The sequence below is a fragment of the Mercenaria mercenaria genome, chromosome 1 (genome assembly GCF_021730395.1).
Source record: "Mercenaria mercenaria strain notata chromosome 1, MADL_Memer_1, whole genome shotgun sequence".
In the NCBI taxonomy this organism is placed as follows: domain Eukaryota; kingdom Metazoa; phylum Mollusca; class Bivalvia; order Venerida; family Veneridae; genus Mercenaria; species Mercenaria mercenaria.
Window position 1 is genome coordinate 1,308,860 of NC_069361.1, and position 27,982 is coordinate 1,336,841.

Genomic DNA, 27,982 nt, shown 5'->3' on the forward strand with positions numbered 1-27,982 from the left:
TGTTCGGTAAACCAAACAATCACGTCGAAAAATTTTCTATTTCTTCACACAAACGAGAGTAAATTAGTTTTTAAAGAGGAAATGGAAGCTATTTTTCATGAAAAGGTACTGAATGTATTGATTTAGTCGACATTTTTCTGTAATGGTAAGTTACATTTTTGATGTCCCTAAGGCGAAATTTGACGTCGCTCGAGTTTCACTGATTCGGACTTGATGATTTCGGATGACGATCCTTATATGTCTGGAACTTCTGCTGATTTTCATTCTTTCAGGGGCGATTTTCATGGTTATTGCCAATGTACAAAATAAAACACCAAAGAATGACATATGACATAACTTCAAATGGTTAACAACCCTTGGCGTAGATGTCTACGATATGGATTTTGCAACATATTTCTTTAGGAAACTCTTTTGTGCCTTTGTAATGCTTATACTATTGTAACTGGGAAACTTATCGGGTGGAAACAGTCTCTACTATTGTAATTGGTGATTATGTAATATAGTCCAAGACAACTTACCAATAACCTTGGATCAACGATGAGTTTGTAGATTCGTGTCTACTGGCAGATTACTGAATGGTTTATGAAGGACGTCTAACTGGCTGGAACGCTCCACAGGAAATCACCCTTTTCGGCTTCCAGTAGGGCTATCCTCACGTATGTCGGACCAGACCGGACTGGCACTACACTACTTTTAAGATATTTGGGACAATAGCCAAATAATATTGTCTTGCAACACCAGCAACGTCTTTCCGTGCTGCCCACGCCAAGGGAAATCATTCTTGCTGTGTTCCGGGTTCAGGCTATCGTCCCATAGGCCGTACCAGACCATATGCAGGCACTACACTCCTCCCCGTCCTATTAAAAGGAGGTAGTCCCTACACCATGGAAGTAGACCATGGTGTCTTAGACCATGGAAGTATACCATGGTCTCTTGTGCTTAAATATGAAATGTTCCTGGGTTTAACCAGTACTAGTATTGTGTCACTTCAGCCACAATACCACCGCTACCGGCGACCGTGGATTTCCGCATCAATAGTGCACCGGGATATGCCCCTATGGCTTAATCAGACTCAGTTCTTCAAAAGATAGTCAGTGCTATCATAAGAACTGTTCCTACTCCAAGAATGGTCAGCAGCCCAACACTTCCATAAAACAACCTTTAGTCAAACAGGCGGCTGACCCTTACCTCACACAGTTGCTACTACCTGAGCTTTGCCTAACAGAGGGGGGCCTAGGTAACCTTACTGCTGGTCCAAGCAGAGCTCAAGTCTCCTCTGTGACAGGGCCTTGTGGTGCCTGCCCTATCCTAGTAAAACTGTGTGAGGCCATACTTTCCTTGTCTGGGGTCTCTTGGACGAGGCTTCACCGGACTAATCTGTTTCAGAGTTCGAAGTCCCAAAGAGGGAAGGCTATGACTGAGTTCAATAGCTTCCTCCTTCAGACTTTTCAGCATACCAAGATGAATGCTATCTTGACCAAAGTCACACTAACATAAAACACAATCTAACAGAAGAAATTGTTCCATGTTTCACCGATTTGACTCAGCCGTTTGACTGGCATGAAACAGATCGGACCATGCCGGATCTGTCCTACCTCATTACCAATCCAAAACAAACAGCAATTTCTAAACCTGTTTCCGCTCATCACTCAGCCCCACTACTGAGAACCACCAACAGTCCAGTTTTATCCCTCAGCAGGGGTGGCTCTGGATATTTCTAAGCTGTCGCCAACACTTTCGCCATTTGGCAAAAGTTGGAGCCAAAGAGGAGCCACTGGAGCCAACATTGGTGCCAGTGCCAAGAGATTTTACCTGAATTATAAACTACAAGAACGAAAACAAATACTAAAATTCAACTTCATTTATTTCAGTTCAATTTCAAAACTACAAAAGTAACAAAACAAATAGAATAAAAAGCAAAGTTTAAAGAACATTTTAGTAAAACGAGTGTCTTACAAAAATTTTTTAATCATTTCTAAATAAAGTACAAACTGCGCTATAAAAAAAAGTCCCCTTTAAATTTTCATCCGAAATTTTCGCATCCGAAACTCGTAAATTGATCAGGTGTACGATCGAACGCATTGGAAGTTTTCGTGCATGTTTCGATTCTTTTGCTTTAAAAATGCCCGATTCTTGCATCAACTTGTTCAGATTTATAGTTTTACTCGATTTATTTATTAATTTGTCGAAAACAAAACCAAACTTCTCGATATTTTTACAAATTACATGTATTTATACGGCTGTTCAGACGTCCGCGGAATTGGTTCCCGGGCAATTCATTTATAGAAATTGGCCGTGATTGAAATAAATTTGGAGGCAGTTTATAATAAAATCAAGAAATAACGTAAGACTGATACATTAAGATCATGCTGAAGAAGGTTTTAGTCTGCACTCGATAAAATTATCGGCTTTTCACGCTGATTGAAAATTTTTAAAATGGCGGCGGCTTGCAATATTGATAAATAACGCTACGATTGGTTGAAGTTTGACAGGCAAGTAGGCGGAGTTAACCAGGGATTTATCGATAATTGACATCGGTTTTACAACGTTAATTAATTAAACAAACAGATTACAACTCGGCGATTCGGATACGCCCGCAGGCGATAATTAACTTCACAGCGACTAGGTAGGATGATCCTTGGTGTCATTAAAAAAATGTCTCGGCCCGATCTTTGCTTTGTTGTCGCCAGAAACTTTCGCCAACTGATCCAAACTAGCGCCAGAATTTGTAAATCGGCGCATTTGGCGCCATTGGCGACCGACAGCGCGACCCCTGCCTCAGAGCTCCTTGATCTGGTACGGAGATCAAACTCTGAAGGCTAGACCCCAAACCCTGTGTAGAGTCAGAGGTACCTGTCGCACCCTTAGGCACGGCAAGTCTTTTTAGTTTGTCCTTTCCACGGGAAAGGACCTTAGACTGTGAACTTGGTCGTTTTACAGTAGGCACTGAACCAGACTGTCCAGATGTGACTGTATTACCGAGGCCCTAAACAGCCTCAGTCTCAACCCTCCTTGTGGTCGCCATGTTCATCATGCTTACAACAGCATCTCTAAACATATCTACCACAAAGGAGCTTATTCCCTCAGAGTAGTCTAAATTCATACCAGCACCAAAAATTACTTCATCTGGTAGGCTATTTTTCCCAGAAGGGTCATCCCGCATCTGAGACTACCATTGCAAGGACTGGCTTGCCACTCTTACCCTTGGTGTCATCTTTGGTTCCATCGTGATACCCGTAGACAGTCGTACCCATGCCTTTGTTGGTCCCAGGTCCCCTGGACTATGTAATGTAAACTCCAGGTAACCCCTTTTACCAACGGCACTGCGTCGTCTACATCAAGATACCTGTAGACAGTTGTACCCATGCCCTTGTTGGTCCTAGGTCCCTCAAATGCTCTTGTGATGTAATCTTCGGTGTCCCCTATGACCAACGGCACTGCATCGTCTACAAGGTTAAAGGACCCCAACTTTCGTTGTCTTCTTAACAGTATTTTCTAGGGATTGGAATATTCGGTTTGCCATATTCGAATATATTCGAATATTCGATATTTTTTAATGGCAGCTTTAAATTCTTATTAAGTGATTGGCATGACATATATTTCTTTGTTTAAAACGTGAATCATCGTACGTAATAAGGCCTAAAAATGTTTGTTCGTACCTAGTTTAACTCGCCATCCTAGCGTTTTATTTGATGATTCTGTCAGTATAATCATAAACATATTCGCTAACTAATCCAGCGTTTTAGCTTTAACATGATAAAAAAAAACCCTTTCAAATCGATTATAATTTAGACCGTCGCAACTTTATCTAAATACAGCAGGTCGTCCAATTTAAGCACGTGTCACGCTGTTGTATTATCGCCGCCATTTTGAAAATTTTCAATCAGCGTGTAAAAAGCCGATAAACTTAATGAAGGCAGACGTAAACCTTCTTCAACATGATCTTATGCATCAATCATATGTTATTTCTTGATTTTATTATCAACTACTTCGAAATTTATTTCAAATACGGCTGATTACAATAAATGAATTGCCCGGGCGTTGTGGATGAAAACTGATTCTGCGGACGGTCTGAAATGTCATAAAAAATATTTTATAAAGATCGCCAAAATCTACAAGTTTGGTATTGTTTTTCGAAAAAATAATTTTAAATTTGTTAGATAAAACAGACACCAATAAAAATGAACAAAAGATAAAAAGGCATCACATTTAAGCCTGTTGCAAACTGTTAATCCGTAACGATGACCCCTGCCAATTATGCATTGCAATTTTGTTGTTAATTGGACAATTTTTGACATGCATCACATTTACGCCTGTTGCAAACTGCTAATCCGTAACGGTGGTCCCTGCCAATAATGCATTGCAATTTTCTTGTTAATTGACATCTTTTGATACGCGATAAACAAACATGACAGAACAAACGGTTTTATTCTGCAGAATTAGCATGCTTATATTGCACAAAATCAACGATAATTTTATACTTCTTTGTTATTTAGAAGAAAAAAAATCTATTTACTAATTTACGAATATTCAAATTTGATTTTCATATTCAAATATTCGGCCGATTTTCGAATATTCGAACATTCGTTCCCATCCCTAGTATTTTCACCTACCACAAGGTAACTGCTCCAGTCGTGTCCCAGCATGATACTCTTGGCAATGCCTTCAACTGGCATTCAAGACATTGCATTAGCTTTATCATGCTCACGACCTACCCCGTGCTGCAGCACAATATTTAACCGAGACAGCTCCTCCGACCACCTTCGCACCAGTTGACCTTGAGGCTCTTGGAACCCCATTATCCACCTCAAACTTGAGTGGTCATTCCGTACAGTAAACAGTCTACCAAATAGGAACATAACTACCATATGCAATGACCTTCTCCTTGCCGCCCTGGACCTATGGTACCCATGCACTGATCTAATTATTTAATGCATCTCAGTCGGCAAGGGTAACCTAGGCGGTTGCATCAGAGCCTCTTATCAAAGCTTCAAAAACTCAGAACTACTATCCCCACCACACAAACCGAAGTTTGCCTGTCAAAGCATAAAACAGATTCTTTTATAAAGCCTCTGTGGTAGTTCATCATCTCCGTCTCTACTGGATCTGACTGTCATGACTTCTTCAAATTTAAGCTCTAATTGCTTTAGTGCCTCCATGACAGTCCTATTATCCGGTGCCCCTTGTGTGCTACCGGCCATTTCTCCCACTGCAAAAACGTGTTCGTCTTCTTCGCACCATTCCTCCTCTTTGAACGACTTAGGTTGGTGCTTTGATATACCAAACATGGCCATGTGTGCCTGTTGGTATTTACAGACTACTTGCTTGGCCTGTTGGATACTCGTAGGATCAGGCATAAACACATGACAGCCTGCATCCTTATCCAACAGGCCCTGACAGAAACGACTTATGACTTGATTAGTCACAAATGAATCTGGCAGGCCTCTGAATGCTCTTGCCGCAAGTGTCAAAAGCCAGTCTGCAAAATCATCTAATGACTCGCCCTCATCCTTGCGAGCCTGTTGAAAATGCAATTGAGCCGCAGCTGGCAACTCGTGCTCACCAAACCGTGCCTCAAGCTTACCATGTAAACTCTGGTAGGAGTTCACCTCACCACTATCATGTATCAATACATAATAGTCCATAGCTTTGCCAGTAAGACACCAGCACAAGCCCTCAAATTTCTCAGCATCTGACCATCCACATGCCTCAGCATATCTGGAAAACTTTAAATCGAAAGCTTCCCAGCTGCCCTTACCGTCAAATGTCAAATGCTTTTGCAAAGAACTTAATTTCTTTGCCAGCTGACTATAGTTGGCTCCCACTCCCCCATCTGATGATGGCCTACTTGCATTGGCATTACCATCATCACTAAAAGGAGTGCTATCTTCACCAATCCCACTGCTGCCACCAATATTGTAACTGTGGGAAACTTACTAGGTGGAATCAGTCTCTACTTTAAGATATTTGGGACAGTACTTAGCCAAATAATATTGTCTTGCAACACCAGCAACGTCTTTCCGTGCTGCCCGCAAGGGAAATCACTCTTGCTGTATTCCGGGTTCGGGCTATCGCCCCGTAGGCCGTACCAGACCGTACGCGGGCACTACAATACTTCCAAACCTCTTTTGTTTCAGGAAACATGTTTTCATTTCCTGTGAAACCTATTGGATATCCAGTTCTAATAAATCACATTCCAACAAATCATTGTACTGGAAAATTTGTAATACTTTTATAATCTGTATTGACTTTATCGTTCATTCTAATTTGACACTGCAGATGGTTAAATTTTCCGGATCTTTTAACTTATTCATGATTGAAACAAAACTTTTTGTTCTACTTTCTGAAAACCTGAGGTTGTTTTAAGTTTTAACTTCTCTGCAAATTTTACAAGACTCATCATGATTACTAATATGTGATGTTACATTCTGGCTGATCAAGACATTTTTTGATGTTTTTTTTCTTTTCCTTTATTTTACCGTAACAAAATTTAGGCAAAACAATGTTGTTTCCTTTATCTTCTTGTACAATATTTATGGAAATAAATTGTCATGCTATGGAGTTGGGACAAGGAAGAACTTTCCAGATGTTCAAATTCCTTTTGACTTTCTGCCAGCAAGTCGCACATATGTGTTGTGCCATTCTTAATTTCCCTTTGACTACCATTGTGTGACTAGATTTATGCATACACTTACTTTTTTGATAGAAAGAACAGAACCATGTACTGTCCTCCCCTACATTTTCATGGTTAATCATTGGGTAGAGTTTTCCTTTAGGCAGTGGCTAGAGAACTGGAATCGGTTCCCTAAACAGCGAACTTATTCGTCCGGAACCGGTCCTCTAGCCAAAGTACCGTGAATAGGCTAGGAAACCGGAATTTTATTTATATGCATAAAGCTGCCGGAATTCGCTTTTTAGCTCGACTATTCGAAGAATAGGGGAGCTATCCTACTCGCCCCAGCGTGAGCGTTAGCATGAGAGTCACACAATGTTGAAGTTTGCGTACCACCCCAAATATTTTCAAAGTCCATTGAGATACTGCTTTCATATTTTACATACTTGTTTACCATCATGACCCCAGTCTGTAAAAGGGAGGAGGCAACTCTACGAAGCATTTTGACTGAATTATAGCCCCTTTTCGACTTAGAATAAATGTTAAAGTTTGCGTACCACCCCAAATATTTTCAAAGTCCATTGAGATATTGCTTTAATATTTTCATACTTGTTTACCATCATGACCCTAGTCTGTAAAAAGGAGGGGGGAACTCTATCAAGCATTTTGACTGAATTATGGCCCCTTTTCGACTTAGAATATGCTTATTGTAATAAAGTTTTACTTTTTGCTTATATTATACTATCAAGCACTGAGAATAGTCGAGCGCACTGACAGCTCTTGTTTCTTTTGGTAAGTATCATGCATGTTAAGATATTATTTTAATGATGCACGTGAAATGCCGAGGTGTTACAAACCAGTATTTAAAGTGATCAAAGAATCCGCTGGAAGATTTAATACCAATTAAAGTATTTTGTACATCCATAAACATCTAATGACGCATATACAAAAAAAATACAATTTTACATTTAACGAATTTAACATACATGTTTAAAGCAAATAACATTTAAAAACGGCAAAGTAGTTTTCACGCATTCAGTCGTAATAGTTTATATCATTCCAATATGGTGGACACAGTATGAGACGAGTACACTTTTGGAGACACAGTAAACGCAGATAAATGCAAGGGCATGGTAAAATTAATTAAGATAATATTATTCATGATAATTACCAAAAAAAACAAGGTGCAGAACTCCGGCAGCTTTATGCTTAGAAATAAAATTCCGGTTCCCTAACCTATGCACAGTACTTTGGCTAGAGAAGCGGTTCCGTATGAATAAGTTCGCTGTCTAGGGAACCGATTCCGGTTCTCTAGCCACTGCCTTTTCTTTACCTGGATTGACATTTGTGGAGGAAAACCTACTTGTGGTGTTGGCTTTATTTAGTATTGCAATTTCTAAATAATGAAAATCATCCGACCACGATTTTCCCGCTATAAAAATTTCTCTCAACACTGAAGCGTAATATGACTTTAGTACTGAAAAACTGTAGTTTGAGGTTAAATACATCATCCTTTTCAAAAAGTTTGACCTACCTTTGTTTAGCTCACCTGAGCACAAAGTGCTCAAGGTGAGCTTTTGTGATCGCCCTGTGTCCGTCGTCCGTCCGTCGTCAACAATTTTACTGTTAACACTCTAGAGGTCACAATTTTGGCCTAATCCAAATGAAACTTGGTCAGAATGTTACCCGCAATAAAATCTTGGGCAAGATCGATATTGGGTCATCTGGGTTTAAAAAATAGGTCACCAGGTCAAATCAAAGGAAAAGCTTGTTAACACTCTAGACGTCACAATTTTGGCCCAATCTTAATGAAACTTGGTCAAAATGTTACCCTCAATAAAATCTTGGAAGAAATTGATATTGGGTCATCTGGGGTCAAAAACTAGGTCACCAGATCAAATCAAAGGAAAAGCTTGTTAACACTCTAGAGGTCAAAATTTTTGGCCCAGTCTTAATGAAACCTCTGTAAAATCTTGGACCAGTTCGATATTGGATTATCTGGGATCAGAAACTAGGTCACCAGGTCAAATCAAAGGAAAAGCTTGTTAACACTGAAGAGGCCACATTTGTGCTTGTATCTTCATGAAACTTGGTCAGAATGTTAATTTAGATGATCTTAAGTTCCAGTTTGAATCTGGTTGATATAGGATCAAAAACTAGGTCACCAGGTCAAATCAAAGGAAAAGCTAGTTAACACTGTAGAGGCCACATTTAAGACAGTATCTTCATGAAACTTAGTCAGAATGTTAATCTTGATGATCTTTATGTAAAGTTTGAATCTGGGTCATGTGAGGTCAAAAACTAGGTCACTAGGTCAAATTGAAGGAAAAGCTTGTTAACACTCTAGAGGCCACATTTATGACTGTATCCTCATGAAACTTAGTCAGAATGTTAATCTTGATGATCTATAGGTCAAGTATAAATCTGGGTCAGGTGGAATCAAAAACTAGGTCACTAGGTCAAATCAAAGGAAAAGCTTGTTAACACAGTAGAGGCCACATTTATGACGATATCTTCATGAAACTTAGTCAGAATGTTAATCTTGATGATTTTTAAGTCGAGTTTGAATCTGGCTCATGTGGGGTCAAAAACTAGGTCACTATGTCAAATCAAAGAAAAGCTTGTTAACACTGTAGAGGCCACATTTATGACTGTATCTTCATGAAACTTAGTCAGAATGTTAATCTTGATGATGATCTTTAGGTCAGGTTCGAATCTGGGTCATGTTGGGTCAAAAACTAGGTCACTAGGTCAAATCAAAGGAAAAGCTTGTTAACATTCTAGAGGCCACATTTTTGACTGTATCTTCATGAAACTTAGTCAGAATGTTAATCTTGATGATCTATAGGTCAAGTACAAATCTGGGTCATGTGGGGTCAAAAACTAGGTCTGACACTAGGTCAAATCAAATGAAAAGCTAGTTAACACTTTAGAGGCCACATTTATGACCATATCTTAATGAAACTTGGTCAGAATGTTAATCTTGATGATCTTTAGGTCAATAGGTCAGGTGAGCGATACAGGGCTTTCATGGCCCTTGAAATAGTTCCTTATTTACCTGCTACAAATAGACTTTGATTTTATTCCTGAAAAGTTGCACATAACTTGTATTGACATAATATCTTGGTTCCTTTCAAAAACTCGCCAGATCCCATCATGAGTTCCAGAGTTATGGCCCCTTAAAATGCTAAAATTTGCTATTTTGGCTTTTGCAGCCATATAGAGACTTCATTTAAGGTTTGATTTGATACAAAATATCTTTAACAACAATAGATCTTGGATTCCGTGATGAATCCATCAGATCCAATCATAGGTTCTAGAGTTAAGGCCCCTAATTGACCCCTGAAAGAGCCAAAATTTGTTAATTTTTACCTTGTGAACACAATAGAAGTGACATTGTACATTCGATTTTAACCACACTTACACACAAGTTAAGTCACAATTAGATCTCGGTTCCTTTTTGAAAATCCGACAGCTAGATTCCATCGGGGGTTCTAGAGTTACTGCCCCTGAAAGGGCAAAATTTTCTATTTTGGCCCTTTCAGCCATGTAGAGGTTTCATTTATGCTTTGATTTGGTATAAACTTCCACAGAATGTTGATCTTGATGATCTCCAGGCCAAGTTTGAAACTGGGTCATGTGTTTTTTTCTTCTTTTTTTTGTTGTCGTACAATCTGGACGCCAGTGCCTTTAACACAATTAAACAGTGTTTATCAAAGTACAGAACATCCCACACTTCCTTGTTCGTATGTTTATAATAACACTTCCTGTCAGAGTGGATGTGCAGGTTATTATGATGTCCCTTGAATATCATAACAAGCAGAGTTTACTGTATATGTTGTGGAACACCCTTTATAAACTTTTCTAGTATGCCTAAAGCAAAATTGTTACATGTTGTAATTTTGTTTTTTACAGCAAGAAGGATCTTTATGTGCTCAGCATTGTCTGAATGCCCTTCTGCAGGGTCCTTATTTCTCAGCAGTGGATCTTGCAGATATAGCCCGACAGTTGGATGAGACAGAGAGACAACAAATGGCTGAAGCTGGTACAGAGACAGAAGGATATCAGCATTTTATAAAGGTATAGCATGCAGACATAATGTAGACCTGAAACTTGTCACATAGAGTTAAAATGGATTGATACTGACTTGTAAAATCTTTGTACAACAGATTCTGTGTGGAACAGGACTGGATTCAATATTTATTTAAAAAGAATTAAGCCATTCCAGTGGAAACACTGAGTAACATTTAATATAGATATAAAAAAGATTTTCTCTTATTCTTGTGTGCATTTTCATTTTAACCACTGTATTTACTTGTTTTATGCTCCATTTGGATTTGTTTGTTACCTTGTATTCTACAGCAACCATCAAATAATTATGACGACAGTGGATTTTTCTCTGTGCAAGTGATAGATAAAGCATTACGAGTGATGGGACTGGAACTGGTGTCATATACATCACAAAGACCAATAGCACAACAAGCTCGGACAAATCCAATGTAAGAATGTACTATATCTAGAATCACCAATGAAAGAGCTTTAATTCAAGGTTTGATGTATTTTTAGCTCGACTATTCAAAGAATAACAGATGCGTCCGTTAAGTTTTTGTACGTAAGCTGGTATCTCAGTAAACACTTGTGGTAATGGATTGAAACTTCACACACTTATTCACTGTGATAAACTGACTTACATTGCATAGGTTCCATAACTCTACTTTGCTTTTTTACAGAGTTATGCCCCTTTTTAGCTCACCTGTCACAAAGTGACAAGGTGAGCTATTGTGACCGCTTGATGTCCGTCGTGCATAGTGCGTCGTGCGTCAACAATTTCTAAAAAAACTTCTTGAAAACCACTGGGCAGAATTACACCAAACTTCAGTGGAATGATCCTTTCAAAATTTTTCAAAGAATTGAATTCTATGCAGAACTCTGGTTGCCATGGTAACCGAAAGGAAAAACTTTAATCTTCTTGTCCAAAACCACAGGGCCTAGGGCTTTGATATCTGGTGTGTAGCACCATCTAGTGGTCCTCTACCAAAATTGTTCAAATTATCCCCCTCGGGTCAAATATGGCCCCGCCCCGGGGGTCACATGGTTTATATAGACTTATATAGGGAAGACTTTGAAAATCTTCTTGTACGAAAGCACATGGCCTAGGGCTTTGATATTTGGTCAAAACAGCAATTTCATGGGGATATGAATTTCGTGGATTTCAACTTTTGAACATAAACTGAATGGGAAATTTACTTGTTCATTGGGATTTAATTTTGTGGATTGACTACCACGAAATCCACGAAAATTTGTCCCCCACAAATATTAATGATTTCACAGTAATCATACATGCCAAGTTCCGTGGACAGTTTTCCAGGAAATATCAGTTGAAAATCCAGACGATTTGATGAAACTCCAGGAGATTTTAGCAGCCAACATTTTTTAGGAAATTTTTGGTTGAATATAAAACTGTAAAACAGGTTAAATCTAAATCATTTTCCTTTCTGACTTGATTAACTGATTTGGACAATGTTTTCAGGGGTTTAAGTTGCATTTTAAAACATTTAACCCTTACCCTGCTGAATTTCTATAATGAACTTGTCCACCCTTCATTTTGGACAGTACCATTTAACTGTTGAAAATGTTGCTTACCAAAAACATACTGACTGAATGGCAAACAGTGCAGATCATGATCAGACTACACAGATGTGCAGGCTGATCATGATCTACACTGGTCGCAATGGCAGAATCAATTGTGTCCAGCATGATTAACACAATCTAAAAGTAGCCCATACTGTACACACACCCGTTTGCAGAATGTCATCAGAGCGTGACCTTGTTAAACTTTTATCGATAGAGTGATAAATTACGTCAGCCACAGTGTGTAATTAGTGATTTAGTTTGATACATGAAGCCATTAGCTTGGAATTTTGGATTTCCGGGAGAAATTTATAAATTGATTGCCGTATGACCGGGAGATGGACCAAAAATCTGTGAGTCTCACAGATGGATTTTCGGTCCATCTCCTGGTAACTCATCTGATCCATTCAAAAAATACATTTCCATCCATGTTATTTTGAAGCTGGTTAGGTTGTTGTTTTTATTACACATGTGGGTTGTTGTTGGTGTTATTGAAGTTGGATTGCATTTGATCATATAAGAATATAATTACAGTGACTTGGCTTAATGGCATATTATATATGGAGTTTTGCTGGGTGGTATAAGCTGACCATCTATAGGATAATACAGTATACCTTGTTTTACATACTAGGGGCATTCAAGAAATAATGCAATTACATTCATATCTTTTAAACTATATTGAATCAGTCTAAATCTAATGCATCACAATTTTGGTCATTTCTAATTTTTTTCCAGTGAATGTAGCAACTTTACACCTAGTTTATGTGTTAAACCAAACAGTCTGGGAAAATACTTATTTATAGAATTTGTTTATACATGTACATGCTGCATGACATTCTTTAGAAACACCTGATAATGAAGACTGGTAAAACAAAACTCTTTCTCTATATATCTTATGTTGTTTTCAGGCAGATGAAATCATACATATGTAACTTTGGTGAACATTGGCTGACAGTAAGGAAGATAGGAAACCAGTGGTTTAACTTAAACTCTCTACTCACTGGCCCAGAACTTATATCAGATACATATCTCAGCATGTTCCTTACACAACTGCAACAAGATGGTAACTGGAATTTTCTTGAACTGTTCTAGTTTTCTGAAAGGATGGTTTTATTTAACAACATGTAACACATTAATTCATCATTGCTTATGTTTCTAAATTCTCTGGATTTCAATTCCGTTCTGTTAATAACACCATTGATGGTACATTTTGTATTTGTTCTTTTATTTAGAACTTAATTTCTAAAGATGAGGTTTAATATGTAGTAAGTGCATCCATGTGCCCCAACTTAATAATTGTATTCCATAGGAAATTTTTACCAGTCACTGTAATGTGATGTAACTTATATTTGTTTGTCAGTAAACTTTATTCACCTATATGGGTGACTCCTCCAGAAGACTGATCATGTAAGGTAGAGCAGTGAATCCTGCAGGCCTTTTTAACATGGCGCAGCGCCATGCCCCGTTTGAAGTGCCGCCAAGGTGCCCTTCAAGCTGCCCGTTTGCGCCATGTGCCCTTTTATTTTATCAGGCTTTTGTATTTATCTTGAAAAGTGCCCTTTCAAAACCAGCCTGGATAGCCAATGTCCGCGGGGCATGTTCCGTGTATTGTATCGTCAATTAGCGGCTGTGATCAACAGGTCGACACGTGGGTGCATCAACCGTGAATGACCCTGATTAAGAACTGACTGGATTATGCAATCAATTACTGTTTTATGATTCTTTAATTGGAAACAGTAGATGAAAATTTGTTGTTTTTAGCACGTCGGCGGAGAAGCTACATTTAGCCTTTTTACGGAAGAGATGATTGAAAACTGTCATTTAACTCATGATTAAAGGATAATTATTTTAAAAGGTTGTAATCAATTAAAATGTAGATTGATTGTCGCACATTTTTGATGCGCTCATTAGGCCTTTAAAAATACAATGTTGAATGTTTGCCCTTTGCCGATCGCCGACCAACCCATGAAAAATGACCAGACTCAAAATGTTTTACATCGATTTTATCTACAAGATATATTTTATTCCTTCACGGGTATCATTTATAAAAATAATACAAGATAAACATTTAAGCTTCAGAATGATACCAAATTCATTAAAATCGACAAATGTCTTGTTTAATAATTACGAAGTAGTACTTTCAAAAGCACATTCATGACGCGCCGACGCAGAAGTCGCCACCATCTTGAAAATTTGAAAACGTACATCGGTATGAAAATACCTGATAACCTAGCGATTAAGTTATAAAACCTGATCGAGATTTAAATGAATAAACTAAAAATGCAAGGCCCTAGTTTTGTTTTAGTAAATAATTTGTCCAAATAATTTTATAAGGCTGAAATTTAAGTTGAAAGTGCACGGCCGCATTCAAGCAAGCCGAAATTTTGAATTATTATTCGCAGTGAACCATAGGTATTCACATGTATGTTTATTTTACTTAATACTGTATGATTAGATAGAAAAAAAAAACAGATTCATAGTCAATCATTGATTCAAACTAGTGTATGTATGTGGCAGACGATCTAATCTAGCAAATTTCACAGCATGTACTTTTTAAGTAGCATTCTACTTTCGTTTTCGTATGCCCAAAACAAAAGAAAAATGTAACTTTCCATGTAGATTTGTCTTCTAAATCTTACTGACAACGAAGAACAATGGGTTTAATCAGCGATATAGGTACACAGTCATTGATTACATGTAGATTTGACGAACTGCCTATGCTCTTAACGTAATTCAATGGTGAAATGGTATGTGATGATTGACAAAATAAAGTTGGGCATTGATAGTTGTTCAATAAAACTTGTTGCTTATTAAATTATCACCTGATATCTGTCTCTCAAAATGCAAGCCAGCACTTCATGTTGGTAACAAAATAAGAATGTTCGAAAGTATGATAATTGCATTATCTAAGGAATAATACAAAATATCTACCCCATATCTGAGATATGAAAAATTCTCAAATGCAATGTGAAAATAGTATGTAAAATGGTGTCTGTAAAATGATGCCAGCAAGTGTACTTGGACGAATGCCCTTTCAGTGCTAAACTGCGCATTAAAAGTGCCCTTTTTCAAGGAAAGCACCATGCCCCTTTTAGAGTCTGCAGGAAACACTATAGAGGATAGTAAAAGAGACAAAAGTTGCTCCAATTCCAGAAGTGATGGTGTTAAAACACCAAAACACTGGGCTCTTATACCGGTGATAGTAATTTTTATGCCCCCGAAGGGAGGCATATAGTTTTTGAACCGTCTGTCCGTCTGTCAGTCTGTCCGCAATTTTCGTGTCCGGTCCATATCTTTGTCATCCATGGATGGATTTTCAAATAACTTGGCGTGAATGTGTACCACAATAAGACGACGTGTTGCGTGTAAGACCCAGGTCCGTAGCTCAAAGGTCTAGGTCACACTTAGACTTTAAAGGTCATTTTTCATGATAGTGCATTGATGGGCTTGTCTGGTCCATATCTTTGTCATCCATGGATGGATTTTCAAGTAACTACGCATAAATGTGTGGCACGGTAAGACGACGTGTCGCGTGCAAGACCCAGGTCTGTAGCTCAAAGGTCAAGATCACACTTAGGTCATATTTCCTGATAGTGCATTGATGGGCGTGTCTGGTCCATATCTTTGTCATTCATGCATGGATTTTAAAATTATTGGGCATGAATGTGTACCACAGTAAGACGACATGTTGCGCGCAAGACCCAGGTCCGTAGCTCAAAAGTCAAGGTCACACTTAGACGTTAAAGGTCATATTTCATGATAGTGCAATGATGGGCATGTCCGGTCCATATCTTTGTCATTCATGCATGGATTTTAAAATAACTACGCATGAATGTGTGGCACAGTAAGACGACGTGTCGCGCGCAAGACCCAGGTCCGTAGGTCAAAGGTCCTAAACTCTAACATCGACCATAACTATTCATTCAAAGTGCCATCGGGGGCATGTGTCATCCTATGGAGACAGCTCTTGTTTAGTTGGAGAAGTAGGGGCTTGAACTCACTAACCCAGTATACATATATATATATATTGTAGGTTACTCAATATTTATTGTGATGGGTGAGCTGTCAGAATGTGAAGCTGATCAGTTGCTCCGCCTCTGTCCTGCTGTACAGCCAATCAAACCACAGTTGATCACAGACAATGCTCAGTCCAGGGCTGGGAAGGGCGGAGCTTCAGCAGGAGCCTCTGGTGGGGAGCAGGATGCAGAGGTGGAGAAGGCTCTTGATGAAAGCAAGAAAATGATAGAGTCAGATGATGTTTCTCTACAAAGAGCCCTGCAGATGAGCATGGAAGGTATATGGCTGAATAGGATAATTTTAAAAAAATGAGTAGTCAAATTATAAATTTTTCATGGTTTATAACTGTAGGAGATTTTATTCATTGACTGAAAAATCATTTTATTTTATATTCTGTCAGAGATGCCATTACATGGTGGAATTCAAAAGATTTCAAAGAATGGGCCACACTTAGAGTTGCCCTTATCTGTACATTTGTGTGAATTTTTGTTGTGCATACTGCAAAACGTATTTGACCCAGAGTTGTCAGACCCTACAGGATTGTCATTCAGCATGTGAAGTTGTGCACCTGATATTTTAATTTGGATTTCTCATACCGAAAACAGAGTTATGGCCCTTTACTTGGTAAAAAATATACATAAAAGGGCCATAAAGTTTTGTCACAGGTATCTCGGAAAGTATTTGACCTAGGATTATGAAACATCATAGGAATATTATTTGACGTGTGAAGTCGTACACCTGAGGTTTTGTTTAAGGTTTTATTTGGCCAGGCCAGAGTTATGGTCTTTGACTTTGTAAAACTATGTGTAAAAGGGCATAAACTTTGTGTTAAATGAATGTTAAACTGTATTTGACCTGGGTCATGATTCTCATGAAACATATTAGGAATATTATTCTGCAAGTGGAGTTGTGCACCTGGGATTTTGTTTGGGATTTTGTAGGTCAGACCAGAGTTAAGGCCCTTGATTTAGTCATAAATATGTAGAACAGGCGTACAAGTTTGTATCACATATATCTCAGAAAGTATTTGACTTAGAGTCATAAAATGTGAGATTGTTATAAAGCATGTGAAATTGTGCACCTGGTGTTCTGTTTGGGATTTTGCCAGACCAGAGTTTTGGTCCTTGACTTAAAGAAAAGTACACATAAAGCGCTTAAAAGTTTGTTTTGCATATATATTGAAAAAATTTTGACCTATACTCAAGAAACCATGTATTAAAGAATATTATTCAGCATGTGAATTTGTGCACCTAAGTTTTACTTTTGGATTTCACTCTTCAAGACCAGAGTTATTGCCCTTTACTTGATAAAAAGTACCGTATTTTACCTAAGTCTTGGGACAGCATAAAATAATTATTTTTTTCACTGTCCCAAGACTTATTTCTCGAAAAATAATTATTTTGAAAAGTGTCCCAAAAATATGGACACAATAATCGTCATCGGGTAACATCCCCCACCCACCCGTGTTGAAAGCGGAAAAAAACAACAACGATTATCGGTAATTATTCTGTTGATAAACAAAGTAATTGGCCTTGTTTTCATCATCAATTAACACCCCCTCAAAGAGCTAAAAGAAGTGTGTCGGTATGATGACATTAGAAGTGGAGATCAAAGCGGTATAGTTTTCCCGAGATTTTCATGGCATTACGTCATGTTTTCGCGCCATGTTGCACATCACTGTTTGATCGTACCGCCTCGGTTCTTAAGTGCTGAGAAGTAGATCTAGTGTTGTAACAATCAATAAAAAAAAGCTTCTTTTTAATTTGTTGAAGTGAATGTGCAATATCCCGTATAAACTGACAGGTAAACGTGTCAAACTATAATAGCGGATATCTTACCTCTGTAACCTATTTGCCCTCAAGGAAATTACAAAATGGTTTGAGAAGAATATCTTATTATAAAGTGTCGTGTCAAAAAATACATGTACATGTACAAAGATTCATTCAAAGCTTATTAAAAATACGCAACAACATCATTATTGTTTTTGTTTTTTAACCGCATTTTCTATTTACGTTCACGAGTTCACGTAACAGAAATCTGTTTGCCAAAAATCGTTTTACTTCATATTTTTAAATTGCTGTCGCCTTTTCATTATTTAAGATTTTTCTATTCTGTTTTTTGTACTTTCTGGTCAAAAGTCTGAATTTTATGCCCATAGTTTGTATCATTTATTTACTTTTAGAAAGAAATAAGTATTTAGGATCGCGCTGTTTGAAATTTTGCAAGTAATTTTATGAAAATTCGACCGTTTTTATAGAATTTTGCCAACATTTCTGTCGATACCTTTTTAAAATCGTTATAGAATACAAACTACTGGTTGGGAACTATTTTCCGGACAGGACCAGTTTCCGGACACATGTAATATCCGCTTTATTTCTTTGTTATTCATGAAATTGTTTCATCTAGATCATTTGGATGTTTGTTCTTCATGTCTACAACAAACCACTATTTTATAAGGCTGTATAATGTTTGTTTTTTTTATGATAACTCACCTACGTTTACAGAACAACTTTCTGTCTTAACGGGGCATGAAGATATCATTGCGCATGCGCAGTAGTTCACAAATGCCGAGGTATCGAGTGGGGAAGAAATAATCAAACTGCATAATGATTGTCTGCTGATAACATGTTCTACTTTTAATTTTACGCTAAAAGTTACGTAAGATGCAGGGCTGTCGATTTTTGCACTTATTTTATTCTATATCTATTGGAATTATCAAGAATTCGTATAAGACGAAATTCGAGTTTTTATAGTCAACCTCGGTTTGCTTTCGTAGCTGCTATTGAACGTCGGGTTATGTTTCATGTGCAATTTTGAAGAGATGAATGATAAAGAAATGTGTAGAAATAGTTTAATTACTTATTTTGATATCAAATTATCAACAAAACACCGCCAAAATATTTGTCCGGATACTGGTTTACCTGACGGGAAAAATAACTTATTTTAGTGACCCCATTTGAGGCCCCATGGAACCCATATTTTACGTCACAACCCGATGCTGATTACTACATCGGATGTGGAAGGAGCTGAAGTTTGTGCAGTGTGAGCTTTATTTATGTCAAATATATTTTTTAGGGAATAATGGAGCCGAAATATGAAAATGTGTCCGGAAAATGGTTCCCAACCAGTATATTACTTCTCAATCGGTGTTGAAAATCTGAAGTAATAAAATCAAAAAATGAATGCTTGACGACTGTTTTTTGTATACGTGTCAATGAACAAAAGTAACGGCGTTGTAAGTTAGACATTACGATAGGTCGCACGTGCTCGTGGAATGGAAAATTACCGGCATGGCGTTTTGATATCTGTACGATTCGCGGGTAAATTCAAGTCAGTGGTAAATAAAAATAAACAAATAACGGAAAATGGACTTCCTGGCTGCAGCAAAAAAAAAAAAAATACAACACTTAACTGGTATGGTAAAAAAAAAAACACTACTAGTAAAAACACGACACGAAAATGTTAAAAAAAATAGTCTTATAATTATTTGATATTTTGATCGATACAACACCATACAATGTATAATAACGGTATTTGGGTTACATCTTGAATCAGTACAAACCTTAGTCCCAACACTTAGGGACGAAAAATACGCTGAGAAAATACATGTCCAAAAACTTTGGGTCAAGAAAAATAATTATTTTTCCACATTTTAGGGGTGTCCCAAGATTTAGGGTGTCCCAAGACTTAGGTGAAATACGGTATGCATTAAGGGCATAAAAGTTTGTGTCCATTGTATCTCAAAAAGCATTTGACCTAGAGTCATAAAACTTTAGAGGATTGTTCTCTATCATGTGAAATTATGCATCTGTATGGTGTTCTGTTTGCAATTTCACTAAGCCAGACTAAAGTTACAGTCCTCGACTTTGTGAAAAATACACATAAAGTTTTAAATGTTTGTGTTGCATATATCTTAAAAATAGTACACCTAGAAACATGAAACCATGTATAGTGACAGGAAATGGGGGCACCAGTGTCTAATTGACACATCTAGTCATTAAATACATTACTCGTGCCTTTTTGTGGTGGTTTGGCACAGCCGCAAAATTTAGGAAAATTAGATCACCTCAAATAGTAGTAGTTTCAAAGGAAGTCATTTTGTGTATAAACAAGTTTTCTTGTGACAGCATTCATTTAATTCATAGTACACTGTATTTACTTGAAAGCAGATGGGAAATAAGCTCAGCTTCATTATGAAATTCAGCATGGTAGTAATCAATAACATAAGAGAAACCACGGGTATTCTTTGAAATATCTTAAATGAATTTCAGGTTATATAGAAGAGTCTGTAAGCAGAATTGAAACAGCTTGTGCCACTGGTGAAACAAGTTCAGAGCAGTCCACTTCATCAGGACAGAATATACCAAGTGTTGGACAGTCCACTTCTACATCACAGAATATACCAAGCTCTAATCTTGAGAAATCTACACAAGGGGAGAGCACTCCAGGTTATAAGCTAGGTGGCACCACAAGTCAGTCACATGATGAAGAAGAAGGAGAAAAGCTAGATGCAGATGAAATGAGACAAAAAAGACTAGCTTTCTTAAGTAGATTTGACAATCAAAAAGACTCTGTTGAGCAAAAGGAACAAACTAATACCAAAGGAACTTGTTCATGTGATAACACAACAGAAGCAGCAGTAAATGGAACAAATTCTGAGACAAGAGTTTCAGGTAATTTGTAAAAATCAGATGAAAAAACTTTCCATCTGCTGATATTTTTTTTCTCCATTGGTAGTGTACATTTATTGAACAAGTGCATAGATTTCACTAAAGCATAAATTCTCTGAAAGAGTGCACAGATTGTCACCTGAGCACTTTGTGCTCATGGTGAGCTGTTGTGATCACGCTGTGTCCTTCGTTCTTCATGTGTGCATGCATGTGTCTGTCGTCAACAATTTCTTTGAATGACATCTCCTCCAAAAGCACTGCATGGATTTTGATGAGACTTGGTCTGGATGGTCCTTGGGTGGTCCTCTACCAAAGTTGTTCAAAAGGTTCCGCTTGGTTGCACATAGGAGCAGTTGAGTTAAAAAAAATAAAATATTCAAATGACATCTCCTCCCAAACCATTAGTCCAATTTGAAATAATTTCACATAAATGGTACTTACATGACTTTCAACCAAGATTGTTCAGATTATATTGATTTGTCAAAAAACTTGGCTGCCAGAAGGCATGGTCACTTTTTCGTATATGTTTAAAGTAGAAACTTAAAAAATCATCTTGTTAGAAATTGCTGTCCCAATTTTAAAATAGTTTCATACAAATTGTCATTGTGTGACAATCTACCAAGATTTGTTCAAATTATTCTGATTCACCAAAAAACATGGCCACCAGAGGTTGTTGTCAAAAAATTTCTTGTATGAAACTGCTGGCCCAATTTTAAAATAATTTCACACAAATTTACCTTGTGTGACCTTCTACAGAAGTGGAAACTTAAAAAAAATGTCTTGTATAAAACTGCAGGCTTGATTTTACATTTCACACAAATGGTCCTTGTGTGACCTTTTACCAAGATACCGGTAGTTCAAATTATTTTGATATGTCATAAAACATGGTCACCAGAGGGAATTGTCACTTTTCCCAATTAGTATATATTAGAAACCTTAAGAATGTTCTTGTCAGAAACAGCAGGCCCAATTTTAAAACAATTTTACACAAATGTTTCTTGGATAACCTTTTACCTGTGACCTTAAGATTGTATAAATTATTCTGTTTCCACATAAAATGTCTGCTGGGATGTTTGGTCACTTTTCCCGATATGTATATAGTGGAAAAATCTTCTTGTTTGATATTGTCATATCACGTCATTCCTGCAACTTCTTACCCCCACCTCCTACCAACACAAACATACACACTACCTTCCCATTGTTATTTAGTAGAAACTTTTAGGCTATTATCTAGGGCCTCCGTGGCCGAGTAGTTATGGTTGCTGACCATAAATCACTTGCCCCTCACCGATACAGGTTCGAGCCTCACTCGGGGTGTTGAATTCTTCATGTGTGGAAGCCATCCAGCTGGCTTATGGAAGGTTGGTGGTTCTACCTAGGTGCTCGCTCGTGATGAAAGAATGCACGGAGGGACACCTGGGGTCTTCCTCCACTATCAGAGCTGGAAAGTTGCCATAGGACCTATAATTGTGTCGGTGCGACGTTAAACCCGACAAAAACAAAAACAAAAAATAAATTATTCTCAGAAAACACTGGGAGCTTTTTAATATAATTTCACAGACATATTCCTGCATAACTGTCTACCAAAACTGTTCATGCAAGCAGCATAACTCAGATAAGTGATCTAGGGCCATCATGGCCCTCTTTTTTCTTAGCTCACCTGTCACGTAGTGACAGGGTGAGCTTTTGTGATCGCCCTTCGTCCGTCCATCCGTCCGCCTGTCCATCCACAATTTCCTTGTGAACACGATAGAGACCACATTTTGTATTTGATTTTAATCAAACTTGCACACAACTTGTATGGGCATAATATCTCGGTTCCTTTCGAAAACTGGCCAGATCCCATGATTGGTTCCAGAGTAATGGCCCCTTAGAGGGCAAAAATTTTCCATTTTTGACTTGTGAACACGATAGAGACCACATTTTGAAATCAACTTTAATAAAACTTGCACACAACTTGTATGGGCATAATATGTCAGTTCCTTTCGAAAACTGGCCAGATCCCATCATGGGTTCCAGAGTTATGGCCCATTTAAAGGGCAAAAATTTGCTATTTTTGGCTTGTGAACATGATAGAGACCACATTTTGCAATAAACTTTAATCAAACTTGCACACAACTTGTATTGGCATAATATCTCGGTTCTTTTCGAAAACTGGCCAGATCCCATCATGGGTTGCAGAGTTATGGCCCCGTAAAGTGCCAAAATTTGCTATTTTTTGCCCCCGGCATCTGCTGATGCGGGAGGCATATAGTGATTGTCCTGTCTGTTCGTTCGTTCGTTCGTTCATTCGTTTGTCCATGTGTACGAGGTTAACCAAATGGGACCATTTCGTCTAGCATCAATACCCCTTACTAGAATGACTTGATACTAAAGTAGATGTAACCTGTGACCATTCCTCATCTTCAGACATCACCTGACCTCAGTTTGACCTTGACCTCATTTTGGACTTAGGTTGCTGGGCCATCACTTGGTTAACCAAATGGGACTGTTTCGTCTAGCATCAATACTGCTTACAAGAATGAATTGATACTAATACAGATGTAACCGCTGACCATTCCTCATCTTTAAACATCACCTGACCTCAGTTTGACCTTGACCTCGTTTTGGACTTAGGTTGCTTTGTATCGACAAAGATGCCACTGGGGGCATAAAGCATTTATTGAACACAACTCCTTGTTTGGCTTGTGAACACGATAGAGACAAAATTTTGCAATCAACTTTAATCAAACTTGCACACAATTTGTATTGGCATGATATCTCAAAAACTGGCCAGATCCCAAATTTGCTATTTTGGCTTTTGCAGCCATATAGAGACTTCATTTATGGTTTGATTTGATACAAACTTGCAAAATATCTTCAACAACAATAAATATTGAATTCCATGATGAATCTATCAGATCCAATCATAGGTTCCAGAGTTACGGCCCCTGATTGACCCCTAAAAGATCCAAAGTTTGGTAATTTTTACCTTGTGAACACGATAGAAGTGACATTTTATTAGCTCACCAGAGCCAAAGGCTCAGGGTGAGCTATAAGGATCAGTCACCGTCCGGCGTCCATAAACTTTTACTTTAAAAAACATCTCCTCATAAACCGCTAGGCCAATTTCATCCATACTTCACAGGAATGTTCCTTGGGTGAAGCTCTACAAACATTGATCAAAGAATTGAATTCCATGCAGAACTCTGGTTGCCATGGCAACAGAAAGGAAAAACATTAAAAATCTTCTTCAAAAAAAACCAGAAGTCCTAGAGCTTAGATATTTGGTGTGAAGCATTGCCTAGTGGACCTCTACCAATTTTATTCAAATCATGACCCCGGGGTCAAAATTGACCCAGCCCCAGGGGTTACTTGATTGTACATAGGAAAATCTTTAGAAAATCTTCTTCTCAAAAACCAGAAGCCCTAGAGCTTAGATATTTGACATGTAACATTGCCTAGTGGACCTCTACTAAAGTTGTTCAAATCGTGACCCCGGGGTCAAAACTGACCCCGCCCCAGGGGTCACTTGATTTTACATAGGAAAATCTTCAAAAATTTTCTAAAAATAAACCAGAAGGCCTAGAGCTCAGATATTTGACATGTAACATTGCCTAGTGGACCTCTACAAAATTTGTTCAAATCATGACCCCAGGGTCAAAATTGACCCCGCCCCAGGGGTCACTTGATTTTACATAGGAAAATCTTCAAAAATTTTCTAAAAATAAACCAGAAGGCCTAGAGCTTAGATATTTGACATGTAGCATTGCCTAGTAGACTTCTACAAAATTTGTTCAAATCATGACCCCCGGGGTCAAATTGACCCTGCCCCATTGGGTTACTTGATTGTACATAGAAAACTCTTCAAAATTTTCTAAAAATAAACCAGAAGGCCAAGAGCTTAGATATTTGACATGTAGCATTGCCTAGTGGACCTGTACAAAAGTTGTTCAAATCTTGATCCCCCCCCCCCCCCCCGGGTCAAATTGACCCAGCCCCAGGGTTTACTTGATTGTACATAGGGAAATCTTCATAAATTTGCTAAAAATAAACCAGAAGGCCTAGATCTTAGATATTTGATATGTTACATTGCCTAGTAGACTTCTACAGACTTTATTCAAATCATGACCCCCGGGGTAAAATTGGCCCCGCCCCAGGGGTTACTTGATTGTACATCAGAAAATCTTCCAAAAAATTTCTAAAAATCATCAGTTTGACATTTGAAAAATGTAGCTCATATTACTCTGGTGAGCGATCCAGGGTCATCATGACCCTCTTGTATTTGATTTTACCCACTCTTAAACACATCTTAAGTCACAATAAGATCTTGGTTCGATTTGAAAAATCAGCTAGATTCCGTCATGGGTTCTAGAGTTACTGCACCTGACAGGGGCAGAATTTTTTATTTTGGCCCTTTCAGTCATATAGAGGTGTCAGGCGCAGAATTTTCTATTTTGGCCCTTTCAGTCATATAGAGGTTTCATTTATGCTTTGATTTGATACAGACTTGCACAGAATGATTATCTTGATGATCTCTAGGCCTGGATCGAAACTGGGTCATGTTGGGTCAAAAACTAGGTCATCAGGCCAAATCAAAGGAAAAACTTTTTAACAACCTAGAGGCCACATTTATGACCCTGTCTTTATGAAACTTGGTCAGAATGTTTATCTTGATGATTTCTAGGCCAAGTTTGAAACTGGGTCATATGGGGTCAAAAACTAGATCACCCAGTCAAATCAAAGGAAAAGCTTGTTAACACTCTTGTTCATTTGATGTGCATGAAACTTGGTCAGAATGTTTGTCTGCATGAAATATCGAATGAATTTTTATCTGGGTCATGTGGGGTCAAAAACTAGGTCACCAGGTCTCATCAAAGAATAAGCTTGTTTACACCCTAGGGGGCACATTTTTGATTCTATCTTCATAAATTTTGGTAAGAATGTTTGTTATCATGACGCGGGGTCAAAAACTAGGTCACTAGGTCAAATCATAGGAAAAGCTTGTATATGCTCTAGACGCCACTGTTTTGCTCCAGTCTTCCCGAAACTTTGTCAGAATGTTTGTTTTCATGAAATTTTGGACAAGTTCTAATCTGGGTCATGTGGGGTAAAAAACTAGGTCACTAGGTCAAATCAAAGAAAATGCTTGTTTACACTCAAGAGGCCACATTTTTTGGTCCAATCTTAATGAAAATTGGTCAGAATATTTGTCTCCATGAAATCACTAGGTAAAACATGTTTACAGTATTACGGTGCGTTACACAGGTGAGCGACTTTTTATGGAAAAGATGTGTAATAACGATGTTTTAGTTAAGAAAAATATATTTCTTGTCCTTAATGTCTAGAATAGTGTAAAGTTATATTGTAGATCAGGATTGTAGTGTCCCTAGGCATTGATAAACCAGATTTATGAGCCATTTTAATATAATGGTTCCATTTGTGCTGAAAACAACAAAAATATATCAGAATTTATGGTATTAAATTTGTTAAAACAAAGTATTTGTATGAAAGTGCCCCCACTTACCGGTATCTTTTGTATGAAAGTAATAAAACCTTTAAGTTTGAAGAATTTGTCTCCCTTATCAGTTTGATGTTTCAAAGTTGGTGGTGATTTAGCATTATTTTCACTGGTTGGAACATTATTAAGATTTAATATTTATTATTTTTCTTGCAGAGTTATCAGAAGAAGAAATGTTACAGCAGGCTATAGCAATGTCCATGAGTCAGGACACATAGCAGTGATGTCAACAGTAGTCCTTACTTTGTGCTGTTATAGACTGGGTCTCTTCAATTTCCGCTCAGATCTAACTCTCTTGAATAAATCTAGTGAAAGATATTCACATATTGCAATAGAGCATAGGCTTTTAATTAAGAATGATGATGAGAATGGGCCAGTGCCATAGATATAAGCAATATATAGTTCCTCTGTGCATGTTAGGCATGTGAATGTTGCAATATTGATCTTTGATATATGTGTTCTGTATTTTTTGTTTCTAGATATATCAAAGTGTTATCTCGAGTATCTTTATAACAAAAATAAACACTAGGTTATGAAACACTGTCTCCAAGCTCAGTGTGTTACCATTCAGGGTAATCAAACTGTAATGTGAAATCTCTCTACCTCTAGCTGATACAGTACAAGATTGTTTATCAGTTAAGACGCTATCTCCCTGCTTTACTTAATACGTGTTCAAATGAAAAACTATGTGTGTTTGGTCAAATTAAGTGTGTATAATATGATAAACTGATAATGGCAAAATGTGATTTCTGCAGAAATCTACCATTCTCTTTCCTGTAATTTATCACTTCTTTGACTAAGTTTGTTGTTGTGAAGGATGCTAGCTCATGGTGCTGATATATTAAATCAAATAAGCCAAAATAGGCTTTACTTGAGTTATACATCTTTGAAATAAAAGGTAGGTTAATGCTTTAAAAAAAAGAGTAAGAAATAGAAAAAACGAAAGACAAAAAAGTACATGTTGATGCCACTTTCAATGCTTTAATTCAATAATTGAATGACTAGTTAAATGAAAATGCCCTGTTGTTTGTAAATATGAATGCCTACTCTAGTATTGACGTTGATGTCAATTTAGCTGTTGTACAGCTATGTCTAAAGCTATTTACCATTCTAATAGAGTTGTTATTACTTATTTTAGAGGCCTCTCCTTTAGTATTCTTAAAAATAATGATATTGAAAATAACTTAAATATTAATGTGGCACACATAGCATTTTGTGTTATTACTAATGTCGACCTGTAAAATACTTGTTGTCACAGTGATTCTACAGCATATTCTGAGAAAGTTGTTACAAATTTTAATTTCTCTAGATAAATGTTTCATTTGTTTCGAACCAGTAATGTTGCCAAAGTAAGGGACTATAGACCTTCAGGTGCTGTATAAGATGTGCTAGCCTTGCATGACCAGTGGTGACAATACTTCATATAAATTAGTTTCTCATTGACTTATAAAGTTCAGTGTTCTTTGTTTTCCTGTTGTAAAGTTCAAATTGTGTAGTAAAAACTATTGCTATGCCATTACAAAGTGAAATCCATTAAATTAATGAATGATT

The 27,982-nt window shown here is 37.6% G+C and overlaps 1 protein-coding gene across 2 annotated transcripts; it reads left to right on the forward strand.

Moving 5' to 3' along the window:
• Positions 1–27,982, forward strand: LOC123545203 (ataxin-3-like). Of its 2 annotated transcripts, none has more exons than XM_045331547.2 (7): positions 1–105; positions 10,529–10,693; positions 10,976–11,112; positions 13,153–13,307; positions 16,278–16,538; positions 20,533–20,934; positions 26,588–27,982. In XM_045331547.2, exons 1-7 carry the CDS (start codon positions 82–84, stop codon positions 26,647–26,649), a joined length of 1,206 nt encoding a protein of 401 aa, XP_045187482.2. In that variant the 5' UTR covers positions 1–81; the 3' UTR covers positions 26,650–27,982. The 2 variants fall into 2 exon arrangements, with proteins under 2 accessions (XP_045187482.2, XP_045187483.2); XM_045331548.2 differs by having other exon boundaries at positions 19–145.